We start from the raw sequence: 23,931 nt of genomic DNA, 5'->3' as shown, positions 1-23,931 counted from the left end.
GGTATTTAATTCAGTCAGCTTCTGTAGCTAAGTATAGAAAATAATTGACTCTGTTCTAGTCAACTCTTTTGCACATAAAACAACCTCCCCTGTGCAATGATATCATAGCGGAATCTCTTGGGTCAGATTTCTAGGCGACAACGGTAAACCAAGGAATTGGCAGAGCCAGAAGACTCCAGTTAGAAGTCCTGGTGAACCTGATATTAGGGGACCAAATCCTGGCTGGCAGTGTGAACTTAAATCTGAACAGAATCAGAAAAACATGACAAAATGTCTGGTATGCTAAGTGGTGAGGGAGATCTGTTAAGCATGAAAAGATTCTAGTCAGACGTCTATATAAAGCTAAGCTTTATTATCTCTCTAGCTCAGGGACGGGCAACTCCTGACCCCCCCCCCCCATGGCAAACAACAAATAGCTGTAAATTTACATTTCTCGCCACACCCCATTGCAAAAGGTGTAGAATTGATGCAAACTTACTTTAAAACTGCAACATTTTCTCTACACCCCATGGCAAAATGTGTAGAATTGCAAGAAATGAGTAGAACAAACATTTCTCTGAAGTTGAGGGGGAAGAAAACCAAATTTCACTTAGGGCCGGCTGACTGCACGTGTGGGTAAGAAGAACCGCGAGTCACTGTGGCTCCTCATGATATGTTCAGATTTTGATGTGGCCCCCACCCCATCAAAGTTGCCCATCCCTGCTGATTGTACCTGGTACTTAAACCGAAGGCATTACTGGAATGCTCAAGCAGTATTACCAGCTCTTCTCTACCAAGGAGTGATCATTGGAGTGAGAAAAATCTTGTACGATCAAAGCCATGTTAATGGAGAGTTATTTTTCAACCCAACAACATAAAATACTGAGCTTCAAGAACAAAACTTCCCGCACAGAGGATTTAACAGTTTATTCCTTCTTTTTGGTTTACAAACAAGGCACCCATTGATTATTATTCTTACATTTACAGTGGCAATTACTTTAAAACCCTCAAACTGTAGAGCGCATCCTCGGGAGACTTCAGTGAGGGTCATGGCAAACAAATTGATTTATAGGACAGTTCTTTCTGCAAGACTACATTGTAAAATAAGAGGGAAAAGTACAACAAAATACAAAGATTTGGCAGGCAGACAAAAGGCAAGAGGAATATGTTAAATCATGTCAGTCCAGATGGGCATTGTGATATGCTGTAAAACCAGAATGAATGTAAATGTTAGAGATGTGCAATATAAAGACCATTAGAATGACCCATTAACATGGATCCCGAACAATATGAAGTAGTAGAGGGTCTGCTCCACTCTCTTACTTCACCACTGGCACGGCAAGTTCATAAACCCCGAATTTGCTGTTCCATTGCTTCACAAGTGTAACAATACTACAGTACGAATAGCAAAGCCACAACAGAAATAAAACAACTGTTTACACACTAAATTCTTCAAATCCAACACCACAAGGAAAAAGGGACGACAAAAGCAAGGATACCATTCAACATGTGCTGCTCAAAACCGTTATTACAATGGACATGACAACTTGTTCATCGATATTCAAATACAAGCCACTACAGTATTAACTTAATTTGGATTCAGGAATCATAGGTAGCTTTTTAGTGAGCTGTGCAATGAGTCAAGCTGTGTTAACTACTACATTCAGAAACATTGTACACTTAAAAAGAACTGACAACAGTTTCCAACATGATGCAATAAATCACAGATGTAAAATGGTATACAGCAGCTGAAGTAGGTTCAGTTGAATTAGTTTCCTCAAGCTTTTTTCTTTAGTAAATAAAAAGCCATGAAACATTTTAATAGCATAAAAATACTTTGTAAGTCAGATTTGAAGTCGACCTATAGAGTTTTGTAGGTATAAGTAACTATATGGCAAATGGACACATACAATGTACAACCACAAAGTGCGCTGTCAGTCTGACATCTTAGACAATATGTACAAGAAAACATTTTTTTTTTAAAGGGAGAGGTACAAACATTTAAAAATGTCCCATGTGCACAACCTACCCAGGCCAACATTGGATAAAGACCACCTTTGAGAGTTATAGCAAGACAAAGATAAAAGGAGTTTAGGGTTGGAAGAGGAGAATTCTCTCCCATGCATGGAGTATCCCAAACTAGAAAACAGGCTAAACGTGACGCAAAGCCGTAATCAAAGCAGTAAAATGCCCATGACATTGTGCAACATGGGGAAAGACTTAAATAGATCAGCACAGCTTTGCCTAAAAGCTGTTCTCAGTAAAAACCAATGTAAAGAACAGCAGACGACCCCAGCATCAAGTCCTCTGAGCAGTTGCCTGTTCTGAGCAACATGAGATGAGGTATTTGGGTCAAAAATCATAAGCAGACAGTCCAGTCAGAAATGGCTTAAATGCAACATAGGGAGAAAAATTAAAAAGAGAGTTCTGCAAGGTCAGCTGATGCAAGATCATCAAAACCTTTTAGGCACAGTAAAAAAAAAGCCATCTCATTACCATCTAACTTGTGCTTGATCATGTCATTGGGAATTAGTCATTGCCACCAGCAAGCATAGAGCACATGGGTGCCTTCATCCCTATTCAAGCAAAAAAATCTAAACCGTTAGTCAAAGCCAACGCCTGACCACCCTGGGGCAGTCAGCAAAGCAGAGCTCAATGACCATGACAACCAACCGAGAAAAATCGATGACAATTCTGTCTGACCATCACTGTGCAAGGGGAGCATCACAGGACCTGGGGTCTGGTTGGATTCATGCTTACTACATCACAGTTGAATGCCGTACTACCTCCCACACCAGGGAACACACTGCAGAGGGAAGGGGACACATCACATACAGTAGGATGAATGCTATGTCAGACCTTTAAAGGGATACTTTGGGATTTTTTGTCAGTGAAGCCCTTTATCTACTTCCCCAGAGTCAGATGAACTCATGGATACAAATGTATAAGTCTCTGCATCCAGGATGAAGGAAGTGAGCGGTAGTTTTACCAGCCAACCCTAACTAGCGTTAGCGCAATGACAAAGTGTATGGCATCTACTCACGTTGCTAGCAGTTACTAGCCTTCCAGTCAACACTAGTTATCAACTTCCTTCAAACTGCACGCAGAGACATAAAAAAAATGATATCCACAAGCTCATCTGACTCTAGGGAAGTAGATAAAGTAGACAAAATCCTGAAGGCTCCCTTTGATGTGACTGAAAATAGTCCCAGGGTTTGAAGAGCATTGTCCAATGCATAGCTGTCCGCAGGCGGGCCGGGCAGGAGGGAGAGAGGGTGGATAGGTTCAGGGTGAACACGCCACGTGGCCTCAGTATTTCATGGTGCTGGACGCTCGGAAGTAGGACAGGAACTTGAAACAGAGGCTGACGACAAAGTACCAGATGTTCCTGCCCATCTGGGACCGCGCGATGAACACTCGCCAGATGAACACGACCAGGACAGTGTTGAACGTATAGCGGATGTTCCTCAACCTGAAAACCCACAAAATGTTTTATTTTTATTATGAAGGAGGTAACTGAAGATATACAATGACGTGTCCTGGGTAGCTTGCATGTGAACAGGCATTCACGGAAGGAATAGGACATTCAAGTAGAACTTTACCCGTTGAATATTGTGAGCAACAAGCACTTTTAGAAGAACAGAGGATACCAGGGAAATATTTTGCTGGTGATCCAGAAAAGCAGAAAGATATGTGCTAGTAATGCATTGTTTTAGGGTCATGGAATATTCCGTGGCTGAAGGGCAGGTGTTTGGAGGTCGGGTTGAATAAAGAGAAAAACACACCCCCAAAACATAATCCAGAAATGTACAATTATAGCACCATTTAAATCTATAGGCTACATCCAGGTTTTGCTTTTATTCTTTGGCGATTAAGTCGCCAAGCGCTTTTGGGAATGGGCAGAAAACGTTAACGTCGATCCACTGAGGCAAAAAGTACAATGTTTAACACAGAAAGAGAAAAGCTGCCAAATTGAAAGTTGAAAATAAGGAGAAAGGGCACTAGAAAAGTAATGTTTGGGAAAGATTTGGTGAAGTCGTAAAAGAGGATGAAGGCAGTGTGATGATTGAGAGGCGATATACAAATTCCACAGTAACTAGACCGGGACTTAAAATAGGCCTATGGCATGTCAAGGGAACTGTATCATGTATTCAGATGGGTAAAATAGATACTGACAGTAGGTCTATAACCTCTCAATTCCTGCAGAAGAAAATACACATCCAAGTCTAACTAAAATCTTATCAGAAACACGTTGGGTCAGTTTCACAGCTTTCGATTACCTCACAACCGGTCAAACTGATGTCATTTGAACATTTTGCACAGAAAATATTTATAGTAATTGCCTTTTCTCCCCGGTCCAAGTCTTTGTTCCGTGAAAGAAGCAGAGATGACAGAAAACTTGACCAATGTCAACTAGATTGAAGCATTCATTCTAGAATTTATGACTTCCTGGTGAGCAAGGGTTCATTTAGTCTTCACGGGCAACAGATGACATAAGAAAACCTGCATGTATCTATACTGAACAAAAACAAATGCAACATGTAAAGTGCTGGTCTTTAACACAGTTGAGGATAGGTTATTACCCTTTGCGGGCTGGTGAACAAACAGCTAACCCTTGGCAACAAAAGCATGTGCATCAAAGAATGAAAAATAACATGAAGTCAATGCCATTACAATTAAATATTCAAGATGACTTGGGAATTGTCAATAAGAGGATAGTTGTGTTTACGTAACATGTGCAGGTAGAGACATTACTCTTACTTGTTGAGGTGTTTGCGTGCGGCTGGCAGACCTGACTCAGCCTCGTTCAGGACATACTTCTTTGTACCCATGCAGTAGTTCTCCATGTACTCTGCCCAGTTGAGTTGTCGCACGTCAAAGTTGAACATCTGGACAAACAAATAAATGGGATTCATACTGTAAGGATGGACATTGAGCAAGTTTTGTTGAACCAAGGAAGATTTGACACAAAAAGTACAACTTCAAGTGTTACACTTGGTGTGTTGGATCAACACACTCGGTGAACAGTTTATTAGGTACACCCATCCAGTACAGGGTCAGACACAGGCACCATTCTCAGTAAACTCTAGACACTTGTTTCTGTGATACTGAACCATACCACGCTCAGTCACCTAGGTCCCTCATTTTGTCCCATTCTAACGGTAACAAAATGCCTCGATACCGGTCTTCCTGCTTTATATAGTAGTAAGCTGCGGTCAAGTGACTCAAACATTGTCGTGAACGGATTGGTGTACCTAACAAACTGTCCACTGAGTGTACATCCACTGTACATTTCAGCCAGGCCCTGACTATCCAACACAATGACTCCATTTAAAACCAAGCTGAATTATTCAATTGTGCTCGTCCTACAAGTGCAAACATACTCCATTCGTATTTCTGTGTCTGCCACACTACAAGTGTGTATGTGTCCTACCAATGTATGTATGTGTGGGTCCTACAAGTATGTGTGTGCATCCTACAAGTGTGTAGGACGCCCACCCGCCAGCTACTGGCGGGTGGGCGTAAAGCGTACCCTCTTGTCATCAGTGCCCATCTGATTCATCAGCATGGTGACGTTGTCCGTGTTCCACACCCACGAGTGACTGGTGAAGTACTCCAGCACCATCATGGCCTTGTGCAGCCGTGTGATGGTCTTCATCATCCTGCAGTGGAGTGGTGGTCGCCATGGCAACAGGGAAGAGACAGGTATTAAGGAGGTAGAAGGGGAGATGGCACAGAGCTGACAGCACAGTGCAGTCTTTTACCGTTAAGGGCACTGAGCTTTAATATCCAACTGCTGGAAAGTAACCCCAGCCAACTGGATTCGGATTATGACGTGGAGAGGGACAGACCAGGGGGATTGAGGTCTGTTAAGCAGACAAGATGGAACAACGGATGAGAATTTTTTGTACGGGGTAAAAGTGCCCTCTAAGCCAATTCATTACCAAAGTAAAGATTAGGGTATGTCAACGCTATAGATGAAACACTTCACAGCTTGCACACTTCACAGCTTTAAAATAAAGAACTGTATAAATACAGCACAATCTAGAATAGAAAAATAGAACACCGGTAAGAGTAAGCATACGAGCATTATAAGCTCATTTACACTAACTCATACCAGTCTCCATTGGGTTGAGTATTGTTAGGTTGACACATACAGCACATTCAGAAACTATTCAGATCGTGGACATTTTCCTCATTTTGTTACAAGCCTCATAAAAATGTAATAAAATACATTTTTGATCCTGAATCTATAGAACACCACCCCATAAGGACAAAGTGAAAATAATATTTTATACATTTGTCAAATGTATACAAAATATAACAGAAATACCTTATTGCATAAATATTCAGATACTTTGCTATGAGACTCAAAATTGAGCTCAGGTGCATCCTGTTTCCATTGATTATCCTTGAGATGTTTCTACAAATTGATTGGAGTCCACCTGTGGTAAATTCAATTGATTGGACATGATTTGAAAAAAGGCGCACCTGTCTATACAAGGTCCCACAGTTGACAGTTCATGTCAGGGCAAAAACCAAGCCATTAGGTTGAAGGAATTGTCTGTAGAGCTCCGAGACAGGATTGTGTCGAAGCACAGATCTGGGAAAGGGTACCAATAACTCTGCAGCATTGAAGGTCCCCAAGAACACAGTGGCCTCCATTCTTTCTTTTAAAAAATTGAAGTTTGGCACCACCAAGATACTTCCTAGAGCTGTCCGCCCGGACAAACTGAGCAATTGTGGGAGAACGACCTTGGTCAGGGAGGTGACCAAGAACCCGATGGTCACTGACAGAGCTCCAGAGTTCCTCTGTGGAGATGGGTTGTCCTTCTGGAAGGTTCGCCCATCTCTGCAAGTAGACTCCAATGAAGTTGTAGAAACATCTCAAGGATGATCAATGGAAACAGGATGCACCTGAGCTCAATTTCGAGTCTCATCGCAAACTCCACCAATCAGGTTTTTATGACAGTGGCCAGACGGAAGTCAATCCAAAAGACACCTAAAGGACTCAAACAAGGTTCTCTGGTCTGATGAAACCAAGATTGAACTCTTTGGCCTGAATGCCAAGCGTCAGGTCTGGAGGAAACCTGGCACCATTCCTAAGGTGAAGCATGGTGGCGGCACCATCATGCTGTGGGGATGTTTTTCAGTGGCAAGGACTGGGAGACTTGTCAGGATCGAGGGAAAGATGAACAGAGCAAAGTACAGAGAAATCCTTGATGAATGCGCTCCGGAGCGCTAAGGACCTCAGACTGGGGCAAAGGTTCACCTTCCAACAGACAGTGACCCTAAGCAACGCAGGAATGGCTTCAGAACAAGTCTGAATGGTTGGGCCTCTCAAGGACAGAGCCTGGACTTGAACCTGATCGAACATCTCTGGAGAGACCTGAAAATAGCTGTGCAGTGACGCTCCCCATCCACCCTGACAGAGCATGAGAGGCTCTGTAGAGAATAATGGGAGAAACTCTCCAAATACAGACGTGCCAAGCTAGTAGCGTCCTACCGTGCTTCTACACCTGCATTACTTGCAGTTTGAGGTTTTAGGCAGAGTTTCAGTATAGCACTTTGTGCTATGTATGGGCTTTATAAATAAATTTGATTGATTCCCAAGAAAGCTCGAAGTTGTAACCGCCGTCAAAGGGGCTTCAGAGTACTGAATGCTTATGTAAATCTGATCGGCTATGTTTTTTTATATTAGCAACATTTTCTAAACTTGATTTTGCTTTGTCATTAGGGGGTAGTGTGGAGACCGAAGATACATAAAAAAAAAAAATCCATTATAGAATAAGGCTGTAACGTAACAATCAAGGGGTCTGAATACTTACCGAATGTACTGCATGTTGAACACAATGTAAATGGAGAGCTTGTCCAATCTTTGAGGGCACCTGGGCATGTCTGACTGCCAGTAGCTTAAGGTTTTAAAACTTGCACCAATTACATTGTCATTAGGAAAACATGTACTAATTGTAGTTGAAAGTTTCATGAACAAACTGGTTTGAGGATTAATAGCCATGCCAAATTGCATCAAAAGCAACCATGCTTGTAATCAGAGCTCAGATTCCCCCTCCATGATACATTGTGTTCCAAGAGGAAGGTGACAAAACATGCACGGTGGACCATTTAGAAAGTCAAACATTAAAAAGGTATTCGTTTTTCAGTGGGTGAGACACCCATCTATTCACTTCACCCATAGAAAGTGTTGAATACTAATCCAAATGCATTTCAGACAACCAAAAATGTTACATTTTCACTAATTGAGATCTATAATAATAATAATAATAAATGCCATTTAGCAGACGCTTTTATCCAAAGCGACTTAGATCTGTTACCAGAAGTTTATTGCAGAAATGTTTCTGCTTTACAGTAAACTTGAGGATCAATACTGTCCATCAGGTAACAAAAACTTAATTTAGACTGAACCGTGGTCTGGATGCATAATGAAACGCATAAAAAGGTGGGTTTATGAGTAGACCCACTCAACTCACTGATCCATTTTAATTCAATATGCCATTGGCTTCTGAGCATATCAATTTCTTCCAGTGCTTTCCATTCTGCCCACAATGTGCTTCATGAAGCCCAGGAATAGGACCACCAGGAATAGAAGTGTTGATGGGCCAATTAATAAAGGACAACTAGTTCACTGGTTCCTCTCATTTGGAGAGATTATTGAAGAGTAAAGAACAAGAATGAGGAGCGATCAACCCCAGGTCACTTCAGAAGACTTAATGCTAGGGTTCCCAAACTTTCTGGCCTGTGACCCAATTTTGATTGTATTTTTTTTTCTATCTGCAACCCCACCATGTAAAAAAAAGAAAAAGAAAGTGTGATGTAATCAAAGGCTAATGTTAACTTTTTAAAATATATTTTATTTATTGGGGCTATGACAGTTATTTCAAAACCGGTCTGAAAGTATTTTTGAAAGTATGGTTTGAAGGGACTGAAATGAATCGGGAAGTTCAGAAGATAAATTAGGCAATAATTTTGTATGATAATCTGTGTTGAAAAGAACATTAATGCCCTCCCCCAGTCTGACTTCGTGCCTTGTCCACTCTTCTAATGAGTAATGCACGACTTGTGGGCATTGGAGAGTTTAACAGAAGACACATACGTGTTCCGGGAGTCTTATCTTTCAGTGATGGGGTCATTATTTTGTAGCTTAAATCTTTCAAGAGAGACGCAGATTTGTAAGGAGAAAATAGAACCGCTCTGTTTATTACAACCGCATCTAGCGGTCAGTAAGCTCAGGTTCTACGAACCAAGCACGAATCTTTTTTATTTCAGAGTCTCACACAACCCCTAATTTGGGAAAACACCGGACTTAACGGCATGGCTCAGAAAAACTAAAAATGGCGACAAATAAAAAGGGAGGCAATTCCACAATAATTTTAAAAAATGACTTCCAAAGCCAAATAGTTCCAACTGCATCAAAAAAGTACAAATGCAGTAACAGGCAGAAGGGTCAAACAAAAAGGGCGACAAAATAAAATAACTCAAACATTATTGCAGCATGCTTTGGACAGGAACCCATGCTTGTCATGACGACACAGAAGCCTGTCAGCAGCCAGCCGAGTAAACAGCCAGGCGTTGCTTCCTCCCCACCCACCATGCCACACAACCAGCACCCAGTGGTGGAGGGGAGAGGGTTGAGAGGGCACGGGCACTGTAGTAGACCTTACCGGGGCTTCTGACCCGTGGCCCTGAGATACACGTCATACAGCAGGGCGGGTAGAGTGTGACTCACTGTGGTCCAGTACTGATTGGTAAAGGGGTTGGACCGCAGGTTAACATTGGGGCGCCTGAAAGCCTGCTCTAAGGGGTTGGTCTTGAAGGTCATGTTTATACAGTACTCTGCAGAGAGAATATGACATCACAGGAGGGAGGAGCCCTTTAACAAGGATATTCAATGCCAGGACATGGTCGAGGTAACACCGAGAGGGGTAAGAGTGCAGAACCCAGCCCTAATGGTATATGGGTGGCTTATGCACCCTTAACCCCATGACACCGGACAGAAGCATCACGTCACAGGTACAGTGAACATTGGGCTACACTGAGCGAGAACGCGGGGGGTGGGGGGGGGGGGGGTGGAGGGAGATGGGTGTGACCGAGCGGGGCGTCATTTACCTGGGCTCTCTTCCAGTCATCCTGAGGCAGAGATCATAAAGGAAGGCTGGTGCCTTGTGGCTTACAGCGATCCAGTACTGATTGATAAGGTGATTGGTTGTGAGATTTACATTGGGCCGTCTGAAGGCCTGCTCAAGGGGGGTTCCTCTTGAAAGTGGATATTACATGGTACTCTAGGAGAAAAGGTTCAACAGGGTGAATTGTTGGCACAACTCATTTCTCCAAAGTAGAGAGAAAAAGCTAAGCGGCAAGCATACAACAAAGCAGCAACAAAGCAAGATCTTCGGTTTAGACAATATATCTTTGAAGAGCTTTTGAACCATTATTATTATTTAACCGTACAAGTTATTGCAGGAGTCTAGGGAGATTACGTAACACCACAAATCTAGACTTCAAAGTAAGCCTAATGAACGTAGAAAAGCAATGTTACAAAAAAACAAAAGTGATTTCACCTGAAATATTTAAGCAGCATCACAATCTACGGTAAATGAGTAGCAAATATCAAAAATATATTTGACATTTACTACAACAAACGCAAAAGGGAACTATACAAAATGGCACTATGAAAATACCATCCATCTTTAGTCCACTAAACAAATACTGGATTTATGACTGATACACTTTAATTCAAGCATGAGTCATGTTATATAGTTTCACCCATTTCCTTTAAACCTGGCACAATGTTGATCTTTCTCAGATGGCTAGCATTCAGATGTATTCATTTTTAAATTTAACTAGGCAAGTCAGTTAAGAAAACTCATTCACAATGAGGGCTTACCTAGAATATGTACAGTAAACACTAATCCAGGGAGTTTAATACCCCAAAGAGTGTGTGAGTAAACCAAAACCTGCTCACACCTCACTACAGTTATAAGAGTGGGTGTGCCCTCAGAAGCAAAACTGATAATCATTGTGGTCCTGTGTAGCTCAGTTGGTAGAGCATGGCGCTTGTAACGCCAGGGTAGTGGGTTCGATCCCCGGCACCACCCATACGTAGAATGTATGCACACATGACTGTAAGTCGCTTTGGATAAAAGCGTCTGCTAAATGGCATATATTATTATTATTATAATTTATCATTCTGCTTTGTTAGACCATCTGAGAACAAATATCCAAATATACTCCGGGTGTAAGATAAGGAAAGCGGTTCATACCAACTTCACCCCAGTGGAACGGGTTGATGCCACCTGTCGTGCAATTGTACACCAATATACTCTTAGGCCTGTGGACAAAAAAAAGGGACAAAATAGAAACTGGAAGGAATATTTGCATTTCATAATCATATCCATTCATCCAGCTCCAGTGTGTGTGTGTGTGTGCACGCGCCTGACCTGGTGTGTCTCTGGGAGCCAGAGTACCAGGCGGCAGCCAGTGTGGTATTGATGACCACATCCACAGGCACCAGGTCAGCCACTGCGTTGTTGGATGCTCTCATGGTGCGCAGGATCCCCTTTCCTGCCTATATCAGGCAGATAAGTATCCAGTTCGTTACTTGGTCATCTGAAAGTGCTTTCTCAGGTTATAATGAGTAGCCACAATGTTGACGTGGTCATGATCGCGGTCCGATCTCTGATCATTTTACATAAGAGAAGAGAACTCGGCACACTTTTTTTTCTCCATTACTTACTGCAATGAATATTCCACTAGGTCCATTGAAATTATCAATCCAGCCCTAAGAAAAGTGAAAACATGTTATGACCAGTATACAGAGTTAAATTACTACGGTCAGTTACAGTAGATACCGTTTAAAAGACAGCCTGCTCAGTACATGAGAACACTCACTGGGAATGGCTCTTTCCAACTGGCCCCTACTATAGAGGGCCTGATGATGGCCACGTTGAGGTTTCCACACTCCTGCTGGACCAGGTACTCAGCCATGGCCTTGGTGTAGGTGTACGTGTTGGGCCTTTTTCCAATCAGCCCTGGGGTCATCGCTGAGACCAGTTTCTCATCCATCCACCTAACCAACATGAAAACACAATCAATTCAGGGTTTTTTTCTGGATAAAAATTGAGCTTAGATGGTGGGTGTGGCCATGGGAGTGGCCAATGGTGCAGTCGCTGAAGAACAATTTTAGAGGCCCTCCTGTTGGCCAGTGATAAAATGTTGCCGTTTTAAAGCAATTTCCTTCAGTTCCACACATTTTGCCATGGCTTATACTATCTGAGTGACTCAAACATCACTAAATCAACAGAGGTCCTATTTCATGACACATTCTCCCGAATGCATATTTTGAATTTTAGTTTCTCCCTGACTGCCTAGCTTTTATTTTGGTGATTTTTAGTTATCAAAGACAATTATTTAAAAAAATATATATCAGTCCATTATCTTTTCTACATACTTTATATCTGGATTTAGTCTTTTAAAATTCATTTTACACTGAATTGTAAAAAAAAAAAAATCCTAATAATGACAGCAAAAACTTATTTTTTTAAATCTACTTTGCTTTGTAGAAGAAAAAAAACCCGGAAGATCCACACAAAAGGTCAGTTATATTGCAATGTTCTGCCAATGACCAAACACATATCTCAGAGATTAACTTTCCTTAAAACTGCCCCACCCACATAAATCTCTGAAGAGATTCTGACATGGCTTTCATAATACTTAAGGGTGGAAACATTACAACAGAACAAGAACTTTTACACAACTGGTGACCGTTTCGTCCATATGGGTTACATATTGGGCCACCTTCAAGAGAAGTCAGAAGTCCCACCTAACATTTGGAGTAAAGCAAATGTCCTTATTTAATAGTTTACAAATGGGTGCCATTCAATCAGTAACCAAACTGCATTAAGTTTCAAATCAGAGACGCTCCCTGTGTTGGTACGAAGTTTCAGTCCATGAAGCGGCATTGAGGAACCCTTGAGAAATTCCAAGCTTATGCATTAGTCAAACATGCCTATCTGTAAATTACTATAATCTCTTGGTATATAGTATTACTGACATTCATCTTAATACAGTCATTGAAAATGAGAATTTGTTCTTAAATGACTTGCCTAGTGAAATAAAGGTCAAATTAAAATAATAAATGGATTCCGTTTCTACCAATCTGCAAATAACTTCAAGGTAACAAGTCCGCAATGGGAAGGGTTATGAAAAACAAGTCACATTTCTTGGACTCACTCCAGGCTGTCGATGAGCTTCTTGTAGTCAACAGGAGGTGGATAAACCACTTCCTCAATGAGCGTCCGGTCACAGTTGGCATAGGCTGTGGACACGTGAAGAAACACCTCCAAGTGCTTCATTCTGTGGGCCAGAGCCACCATCTTCTGGGTGGCTAGAACATTCAGCTGCATAGCATCTCTGAGAAGGAAGTAAAATGTCACAAAACATGACAAATATTAAAAACCAATGGGCAGGTACACAAGAAGGGTTAGAAATACTTCTAGAATGATAACCTACACTTTAATTACTAAAAGGAAGCGAGTCATTTCTCTGCAGGTGAAGCAAGTAACAAGATCTCCCTGTAGAAAAATCTGAGCTTGCAGAATTGTCCAGCAAAGCTCTGGGGAGTAGCATTAGGAGAGAAACAATGGCTCACTTGAGAGGCTCGTTGAATCTGATGGTTGCAGCACAGTGGAAGACTATGTTGATGCAGTCAGCAAGCGTTTCCTGGTCCTCTGTGCTCAGGTCCAGCTCTGGCAGGGTGAGGTCACTGTTAACAGCCACTATCTTTTCAGCAAAGTCTGGCTGCTCATCTCGTACCCTGTCAAAAAGCTGAAATAACAAACAGCTGCAACAGTTGGCAAAAAAATGTAATACTCAAATCATGCTACTTTCACTGCCAATAAGAAGATCAAAATTAACATACTCAGTTTTTTTAATGACAGCAATGTGTTGGTGGAGTGATGTGTTTTGGTTTGAAAGCACTCCAAGAAAGCAATCCCTTTAGTTAAGACTACGTCACGGGGGGGGGGTCAAGCTACCTGCCATCCAGGCGGGGTACAGGGAAGGCCTGGAAAATCGTTTAAGACTTCAACCACCCACAACTTCGACTGTTCTCTCCGCTTCCGCGCGGTACCGGTGCATCAAGTCTTCTATTCCCCTTCCATAAGACTGATAAATAGCTAACAAAATGGCTGCATGGATTGAGTTGACCTTTATGTCTTATTCTTTGCACTCACACTACACACACCGATACGTCAATACACACACTCCGTTATTTGCTCACGAACATAATATGCACATACATCTACACTGACTACACAAACATACCCACTCACATACCTTACCCCTATACATATCCAAGTACCACTCCAGTATCCCAGCACATTGTAAATATGGTCCTGTTTGTTTGTTGGGTTTTAGATCTCCAGTAACAAATGGTCAAGAAGGTATGATCCGTAACCCCACAGACATCCCCTTTTGGCCCCATTAGACCTTTATCCTTCTCCAGCTCTGCTCACCTTGCAGTTGATCATGTCAGCGATGCGGGCCTGGGGAGCGTGCCCTGCTTTGTGCCGGACCAGAACATACACGGCTTTGATTCCAGGGCAAGACCGCAGCAGCTTCTCCAGCAGGACCTTTCCCATGAAGCCTGTCGCCCCTGTGATAAGCACATTCTTCCCCTCATAGTATTCCGGAATGGTCACCATTTTGTCAGGTGTGCTCCAACCCTCCTCAACCTATGGAAGATTTACATCATAGTTAGCATTGTTATTGTAGTACCTACCGACTAGTGGGACAGAATTTCACCAGTAACACCAACCCCAGTTAAGAGACAAAAACTACTCTATCTACAAAATGCACCCATATCACATACAGTATGTTGGTTCCTGTATCTTACTCAGCCTCGCCACAGTTGTAAGTAACTCTTATCCAGTCTAATCCACACTGGCATTAAGATGAGCGACGGGCTCAAGATCTTTACTCAAAGGTTAACTCTCAACTCCAATATCAGCCTTTGCCTAACCCCTTCAAAAAACATTGTGTGTGTGTGTGTGTGTGTGTGGGGGGGTTGCTCACAAGAATTCATTTTGGGGGTGGGTAAACATTGTTGTACCTGATCAACACTTTCTCACTAAAGCATACGCTCTATTAGAATTGTGCATGGCGAGCAAATATGTCTGCACCATTAGCTCAAAGTAGTAAGACGCCCGAGTTCCTGACATTATTGCCAATTGCGATGTAAATTTGAATCCCCCATGGAGCACAATAAAATAAAAATACAAATTAAATCACATTTATTGCGGTGTTGGAGGGGAAAAAGTGAAATAATGATAATTAGGGGCTCAATTTAACCCAACCCTTACTGCAGTATTTACACAGTAGTCTTGGGTACTGTATAAAAACCTACAACTACTACCAGGGCGACCACTCTCACTTTTCAGAATTAGAAGTGTGGGCACGGGATGAATATTGTAAGGCAAATAAAGATTTCTAATCCCACATGCAGATCTCAACCATTGAGCCAACTGTTTTAGCAGACTACGCCACCAATCAGTCATAGCAGATGGGTAAACAATACAATGAGTTAACATGAACACCATGGTCATTTATTTCTTGCTATAAATGTAGCTACAAATATAAAAACGTACAATCCTCATTGCCTAAATGTATTTTTTTCCTTCTTAAAAAAGCACAGCTGTATGAAACTAAGCAAAAACATTTAATTTGGTCATATGCTCAAAGGTGCCTTAATGCCTTTTGAATATTGTGTACCGCCAGTAGTCTAGTCAAGGAAGCATCATGCTAAATATATTTGCACACTACTCAGCAAGAGCTTTGCCAAATAAGGTGCGCTGTCACCTGCATTTATAGTAAACCTTTAGTTGGTGCCACCCAGCACATCTGGAAGGGAGTGCATTTCATACTGAACCCCTCCCTTGAGATGACGTAGAGGCAACTTCTCAAAGTGCCTGTAGTCTACATCGGGATTTCAATGGTAAAGTTGAACAAACAGCTAGATTTACTACTAAAAAGACCAAAATATATCACTTTACCAAAAAAAAAAAAACATCAAAATGAAGACCAGAATCTACGTGTTTTACTATAACACCTGGTTTACGGTTAAAAAATGTATTTTCTCATGAAAGTGGCTTCTCATTCACACAATCTACTGAAAGGTCTAGAGAACAGAGTTGAGCACTCCTGGCAAAGTTCCAGTAAAGTCAATTGAAACCTTCTCTACACAACATCAAATTGCATCACTAATATCCGGTTAACCAGATATGAGCCTGACTTAAAGATGCACTATGCAGAAATTGCACTGCCATTTCCTGGTTGCTAAAATTATAGTAGTTTGCCTACATTCAGTTTGTGACAAAACAAGCTGTCATTGTGTAGAGAATCATTGTATTGTCGAAACTGCTGAGAAATAAATTTTCCATAACCAAAAACATTGTATATTCAGTTGTTTGAAGCATGTGTACAAAACCAATAGGAAGACACGCAAAACCTAAACTTCAGAACAGAAAGCATAGAAATCGCATACATACGTGAATTTGGTCAGGTCGCCCGAAAAGTTACATAGTGCATCTTTAAAACTCAAGAGTTTAAATACGCCCATTTAAAAAAAAATGTTTACTAGTCTCATCTCTGTGAGTGATAGTGGCCGGGTGGACGGCATGCTACTGTTGATACATCACGCTATTCAGACAGATAACTGGTTAATGATTGACACAGAAGATGTTATATCTTATTCAAAACAGATATCACCCACCAAGATCATTAAACAAGTAACACTCAAACCTCACACTAAAACACTTCTGTCCAACAGTGAGTAAGTATGGTTACATGCACACAATGTGATTATTGTGGATAGTTAGATTAATATAATAGTTTGATGAAAACATTTACATGCATACGGGTACTGTACAGCACTGATCAGAGAGCCATTTTTACGTGCAGGATAGGTTCTCTCAGGTCAATGTGGCAGAGCAGATTGGTTATATGCAGTAAATAACAGCCTGTGTCAAGTCTGTGACAGCTGTGAGCTTGTCAAACAGAGACAGTGTCTCTGCCCAAGCGGCAAGGCAGTTGTGGCATGCAGTGCCATCTTCCCTCACATTATATATAGGCCTACTGTATGCGTGTGTGCTTATTATAAACCAAATAAACTACTTGATAACAGGTGTCACAAAGAGAAACTTCAAATGTAGAGTAAGGACATAAAAAGCCATCAAGAAATCCCTGGTGACTGGTGTGCAACAACTGTATTCACTAAAGCACCACCATGGAAAAACCTGATACCCATTTTTGGAGGAATGGAGGTAAAAGGTAATCTTGCTTAGCAGGTGGGTATCAGAGCCGTGCAAAGGAGACTCTGGCGCTTCACTAAAAACACTGAGACAGAGTGCTGTTGCTACAGAATCATTCAAATGTTTTGGACCCCTGGAGAGTGTTCTATTTCACTTGGGACAACTGACCAAGACAGCCTTTACACCTGTAGATCCAGCTACTACTCTGCAGTCCTCCTTGGGGGACCAAGCTTGGCATCCTCTTTGGCCAACCTAGGAAAACAATCACCAGCCAAGAATAACACACAACCTAACATCACTTGGGTCTCACCGTACAGCACTGTAAACTACACAGTGCATTCACATTCATCCGGTCTCTACTGCTGTAAAAGCAAGTAATCCCAGATACCACATCTCCTGTTGGAATACCTGATTAAAACACATGCATGTCCCTGGAGTTGGCACTTGAATGCTGTAGTAAATATTTTGAGAGATGTGAAAACAACACATCGCAAAAGGTAACGTACGAAGTAAGACTCCCCTCTGCAAAGATCAGAGAACGCTGTTGACAAGGCCACCTCAGCAGTGATTCAAAATCAGAGCAGGTGATGTTGGCCTAGTATAGACCAGCAGCTATACCTGTCCAAATATTAGAGAAGGGGTGGGGAGGCTATCATTTTGGCTAACACTCACGTCAATGAGTTAAAGGAATATATGTCAAATGGCATAAATGGAAAAAGGCTGGAGATCTTGTGACCTCGATTAAAGTCAGACAACTTACTTGTGGCTTAAATTATATGGCTAAATTAAATCCTGTGTCACGCCATGTGAATTTAGAAAATAAGCTATTGTCTTACAAGGTGATAATGATTTTAAGCTTGAACACCACAGCCCACAAGTCAATTAGCGAAACTTGCTCAAGAAGACACTGGCAGTGACTTGTGGCCGTCACCCCACACAGCAAGAACACTAACTAGCCAACCAGCCAGCTAAATAACTAACTAACCGTTAGCTAGTATGTCAACTTCTTTGGTGTGGTGGTGAGCAATTCCCATTAGTTAGCTAATGACTGACAGCAAAAACAGCACTACCAAAACAAGAAAATGCAAACACTTTCTGAAAAGGATTGACCTCAATGAGTCTTAACACAAACCTACAACACTTTCTGGAAATAATTTAGCTAACTGGCTAGCTAACGTTAGCCAGCTACCCCTCCCTTTTGCGCATCTCTTCCGCGGCATGCTGTCGCACATCGTTAAAGAACGATAGCAATTCCCAGTCATCTTTGAACATTTAGCGCTAAATATAATGCAACCAGAGAAAATAGCATGTGAAAGACGGATATACCTGAAATTTGGACGAGGCTGAGTTTTCTTGCGTTAAAACAGAGGTATCTCCCGGATACAAGAGTAGCTACAGCACCCCAATTACTCTATTTCTGCGGACTGTGAGCACAGGAAACGTGACGGCTGACGGTCGGGCTGGCTTCCCAGGTTCTAGCTCAACTATACGAATGAATGCCAAGTTAAAACCCGCCCAAAAGGCCTGAAACCTTTTTTTTTTTCCTACCCCTCCGCCCAGCATAAATTATAATAATTAAAAAAATTACGTAATTGTTCATTTACTATTTTTGTTACTTAGGCACCATATGGGCTTGGGTCAAGTTCCTGACTCACACAACTGACCAGTGTCATGTATTTACTATAAAGTTTTTAATATATATTTTAAGTGAATAAATTACCCAATCAAGCCAGCCCCCCAGTGACCCATATCAGCCCCCTACCTCCTCTCCTCCCCTCATCTGATGATTAGCAGAATGGCAGCAGCTGGCTGTTTACGCTAATTGAGAGAGGGCTCCTGGGTCTTCCCGTGGTTGGCGGTTACAGTGAAAAACACATATACTACATATATGCTGTATATATAATATATAAATATATATAAAGTACATAAACTCAGCAAAAAAAAGCAATGTCCTCTCACCGTCAACTGCGTTTAGTTTCAGCAAACTTAACATGTGTAAATATTAGTATGAACATAAGATTCAACAACTGAGACATAAACCGAACAAGTTTCACAGACATATGACGAACAGAAATGGAATAATGTGTCCCTGAACAAAGGGATGTAACAGTCAGTATCTGGTGTGGCCACCAGCTGCATTAAGTACTGCAGTGCATCTCCTCCTCATGGACTGCACCAGATTTGCCAGTTCTTGCTGTGAGACGTTACCCCACTCTTTCACCAAGGCACCTGCAAGATCCCGGACGTGCTCAATGGGAAATGGCCCTAGCCCTCACCCTCCGATCCAACTGGTCCCGGACGTGCTCAATGGGATTGAGATCCGGGCTCTTCGCTGGCCATGGCAAAACACTGGCATTCCTGTCTTGCAGAAAACCGGGCACAGAACAAGCAGTATGTCTGGTTGCATTGTCATGCTGGAAGGTCATGTCAGGATGAGCTTGCAGGAAGTATACCACATAAGGATGGAGGATGTCTTCCCTGTAACGCAAAGTATTGAGATTGCCTGCAACGGCAACAAGCTCAGTCTGATGATGTTGTGACACACCACCCCAAACAATGTCGGACCCACCACCTCCAAATTGATCCCGCTCCAGAGAACAGGCCTCGGTGTAACGCTCATTACTTCGACGATAAACGCAAATCCGACCATCACCCCTGGTGAGACAAAACCGCGACTCGTCAGTGAAGAGCACTTTTTGCCAGTCCTGTCTTGTCCAGCGACGGTTGGTTTATGGCCATAGGCGACATTGTTGCCGGTGATGTCTGGTGAGGACCTGCCTTACAACAGGCCTACAAGCCCTCAGTCCAGCCTCTCTCAGCCTATTGTGGACAGTCTGAGCACTGATGGAGGGAATGTGCGTTCCTGGTGTAACTTGGGCAGTTGTTGTTGCCATCCTGTACCCGTCCTGCAGGTGTGATGTTTGGATGTACCGATCCTGTGCAGGTGTTATTACACATGGTCTGCCACTGCGAGGACGATCAGCTGTCCGTCCTGTCTCCCTGTCTTAGGCGTCTCACAGTATGGACATTGCAATGTATTGCACTGGCCACATCTGCAGTCCTTGTGCCTCTTTGCAGCATGCCTAAGGCACGTTCACACAGATGAGCGACCCTGGGCATCTTTCTTTTGGTGTTTTTCAGAGTCAGTAGAAAAGCTTCTTTAGTGTACTAGATTTTCATAACTGTGACCTTAATTGCCTAATGTCTGTAAGCTGTTAGTGTCTTATCAATTCAAATCAAATGTATTTATATAGCCCTTCATACAACAGCTGATATCTCAGAGTGCTGTACAGAAACCCAGCCTAAAACCCCAAACAGCAAGCAATGGAGGTGTAGAAGCACGGTGGCTAGGAAAAACTCCCTAGAAAGGCCAAAATCTAGGAAGAAACCTAGAGAGGAACCAGGCTATGTGGGGTGGGCCAGTCCTCTTCTGTACCCAGCTGTGCCGGATGGAGATTATAACAGAACATGGCCAAGATGTTAAAATGTTCATAAATGACCAGCATGGTCAAATAATAATAATCACAGGCAGAACAGTTTAACCTGGAGCAGCAGCAAGGCCAGGTGAACCTTGGCGTGATCCTGGACAACACCCTGTCGTTCTCAACTAACATCAAGGCGGTGGCCCGTTCCTGTAGGTTCATGCTCTACAACATCCGCAGAGTACGACCCTGCCTCACACAGGAAGCGGCGCAGGTCCTAATCCAGGCACTTGTCATCTCCCGTCTGGATTACTGCAACTCGCTGTTGGCTGGGCTCCCTGCCTGTGCCATTAAACCCCTACAACTCATCCAGAACGCCGCAGCCCGTCTAGTGTTCAACCTTCCCAAGTTCTCTCACGTCACCCCGCTCCTCCGCTCTCTCCACTGGCTTCCAGTTGAAGCTCGCATCCGCTACAAGACCATGGTGCTTGCCTACGGAGCTGTGAGGGGAACGGCACGTCAGTACCTCCAGGCTCTGATCAGGCCCTACACCCAAATAAGGGCACTGCGTTCATCCACCTCTGGCCTGCTCGCCTCCCTACCACTGAGGAAGTACAGTTCCCGCTCAGCTCAGTCAAAACTGTTCGCTGCTCTGGCTCCCCAATGGTGGAACAAACTCCCTCACGACGCCAGGACAGCGGAGTCAATCACCACCTTCCGGAGACACCTGAAACCCCACCTCTTTAAGGAATACTTAGGATAGGATAAAGTAATCCTTCTCACCCCCCCCCCTTAAAATATTTAGATGCACTATTGTAAAGTGGCTGTTCCACTGGATGTCATAAGGTGAATGCACCAATTTGTCATTCGCTCTGGATAAGAGCGTCTGCTAAATGACTTAAATGTAAATGTATGTAAATGTCATTGTCCATTTGGAAGACCCATTTGTGACCAAGCTTTAACTTCCTGACTGATGTTGCTTCAATATATCCACGTAATTTTCCACCCTCATGATGCCATCTATTTTGTGTAGTGCACCATCCCTTCTGGAGCAAAGCACCCCAACAACATGATGCTGCCACCCCTGTGCTTCACGGTTGGGATGGTGTTCTTTGCCTTGCAAGCATCCCCCTTTTTCATCCTAACAAAATGATGGTTATTATGGCCAAACAGTTGTATTTTTGTTTCATCAGACCAGAGGACATTTCTCCAAAAAGTATGATCTTTGTCCCCATGTGCAGTTGAAAACCGTAGTCTGGCTTTTTTTTTTTTTTGGAGCAGTGGCTTCTTCCTTGCTGAGCGACCTTTCAGGTCAGACTTGTTTTACTATGGATGTAGATACTTTTGTAGCTGTTTCCTCCAGCATCTTCACAAGGTCCAATTTGTAAGTCGCTCTGGATAAGAGCGTCTGCTAAATGACTTAAATGTAATGTAATGTAAATGACTGGGGACAGCAAGGAGTCATAAAGCCAGGTAGTCCTGAGGCATGGTCCTAGGGCTCAGGTCCTCCGAGAGAGAGAGAGAAAGAAAGAAAGAGAGAATTAGAGAGAGCATACTTCCATTCACACAGGACACCAGATAAGACAGGAGAAGTACTCCAGATATAAAAAACTGACCCTAGCCCCCCGACACATAAACTACTGCAGCATAAATACTGAAGGCTGAGACAGGAGGGGTCAGGAGACACTGTGGCCCCATCCGATGATTTATTTATTTATCATTTATTTTACCAGGTAAGTTAACTGAGAACACAGTCTCATTTGCAGCAACGACCTGGGGAATAGTTACAGGGGAGAGGAGGGGGATTAATGAGCCAATTGTAAACTGGGTATTATTAGGTGACCGTGATGGTTTGAGGGCCAGATTGGGAATTTAGCCAGGACACCGGGGTTAACACCCCTTCTCTTATGATAAGTGCCATGGGATCTTTAATGACCGCAGAGAGTCAGGACACCCTTTTAACGTCCCATCTGAAAGTCGGCACACTACACAGGGTAGTGTCCCCAATCACTGCCCTGGGGCATTGGGATATGTTTTAGACCAGAGGAAAGAGTGCCTCCTACTGGCCCTCCAACACCACTTCCAGCAGCATCTGGTCTCCCATCCAGGAACTAACCTGCTTAACTTCAGAAGCAAGCCAGCAGTGGTATGCAGGGTGGTATGCTGGTATGCTGATGATTCCTCCAGACAGGGCCAAACAGGAAGGATATAACCCCACCCACTTTGCCCAAGCATAGCCCCCACACCACTAGAGGGATATCTTCAACCACCAACTTACCATCATGAGACAAGGCTGAGTATAGCCCACGAAGATGGCACAACCCAGGGGGGGGGCCGCCAACTCAGACAGGAAGATCACATCAGTGACTCAACTCACTCAAGTGACGCACCCCTCCTAGGGACGGAAAGAGCACCAGTAAGCCAGTGACTCAGCCCCTGTAATAGGTTTAGAGGCAGAGAATCCCAGTGGAAAGAGGGGAACCGGCCAGGCAGAGACAGCAAGGGCGGTTCGTTGCTCCAGAGCCTTTCCGTCTACCTTCACACTCCTGGGCCAAACTACACTCAATCATATGACCCACTGAAGAGATGAGTCTTCAGTAAAGACTTAAATGTTGAGACCGAGTTTGCGTCTCTCACATGGGTAGGCAGATCATTCCATAAAAATGGAGCTCTATAGGAGAAAGCCCTGCCTCCAGCTGTTTGCTTAGAAATTCTAGGGACAATTAGGAGGCCTGCGTCTTGTGACATATCGTACTTGTAGGTATGTACGGCAGGACCAAATCAGAGAGATAGGTAGGAGCAAGCCCATGTAATGCTTTGTAGGTGAGCAGTAAAACCTTGAAATCAGCCCTTGCCTTGACAGGAAGCCAGTGTAGGGAGGCTAGCACTGGAGTAATATGATCAAATTTGTTGGTTCTAGTCAGGATTCTAGCAGTCGGATTTAGCACTAACTGAGGTTTATTTAGTGCTTTATCCAGGTAGCCGGAAAGTAGAGCATTGCAGTATTCTAACCTAGAAGTAACAAAAGCATGGATTAATTTTTCTGCATCATTTTTGGACAGAAAGTTTCTGATTTTTGCCATGTTACGTAGATGGAAAAAAGCTGTCCTTGAAACAGTCTTGATATGTTCGTCAAAGAGAGATCATGGTCCAGAGTAACGCCGAGGTCCTTCACAGTTTTATTTGAGACGACTGTACAACCATTA

At 43.0% G+C, this 23,931-nt stretch overlaps 1 protein-coding gene across 1 annotated transcript; it reads right to left on the bottom strand.

The window, feature by feature from the left end:
- Positions 1-891: 891 nt before the first annotated feature.
- Positions 892-18,829, bottom strand: LOC124003437 (fatty acyl-CoA reductase 1-like). The gene is made up of 12 exons (XM_046311702.1): positions 18,630-18,829; positions 14,511-14,729; positions 13,646-13,821; positions 13,228-13,407; positions 11,887-12,064; positions 11,732-11,776; positions 11,436-11,563; positions 11,259-11,326; positions 9,660-9,831; positions 5,513-5,642; positions 4,741-4,868; positions 892-3,451 (listed from the first exon to the last, which is right to left on the bottom strand). Exons 2-12 carry the CDS (start codon positions 14,697-14,699, stop codon positions 3,289-3,291), a joined length of 1,557 nt encoding a protein of 518 aa, XP_046167658.1. The 5' UTR covers positions 14,700-14,729; positions 18,630-18,829; the 3' UTR covers positions 892-3,288.
- Positions 18,830-23,931: the final 5,102 nt, after the last annotated feature.

The sequence above is a fragment of the Oncorhynchus gorbuscha genome, linkage group LG02, assembly GCF_021184085.1.
Source record: "Oncorhynchus gorbuscha isolate QuinsamMale2020 ecotype Even-year linkage group LG02, OgorEven_v1.0, whole genome shotgun sequence".
Classification (NCBI taxonomy): Eukaryota; Metazoa; Chordata; class Actinopteri; order Salmoniformes; family Salmonidae; genus Oncorhynchus; species Oncorhynchus gorbuscha.
This window is presented reverse-complemented; position numbering and strand designations above follow the sequence as displayed.

Excerpts from the sequence above, each read along its gene's own strand:
- LOC124003437 (XM_046311702.1), bottom strand. The coding sequence starts at position 14,699 with ATGGTGACCATTCCGGAATACTATGAGGGGAAGAATGTGCTTATCACA. Across the intron at positions 11,777-11,886 it reads GTTGGAAAGAGCCATTCCCA|GGCTGGATTGATAATTTCAA; the intron begins GTGAGTGTTCTC and ends CACTTTTCTTAG. Across the intron at positions 5,643-9,659 it reads GCCACGGGTCAGAAGCCCCG|GATGATGAAGACCATCACAC; the intron begins GTAAGGTCTACT and ends ACTCCACTGCAG.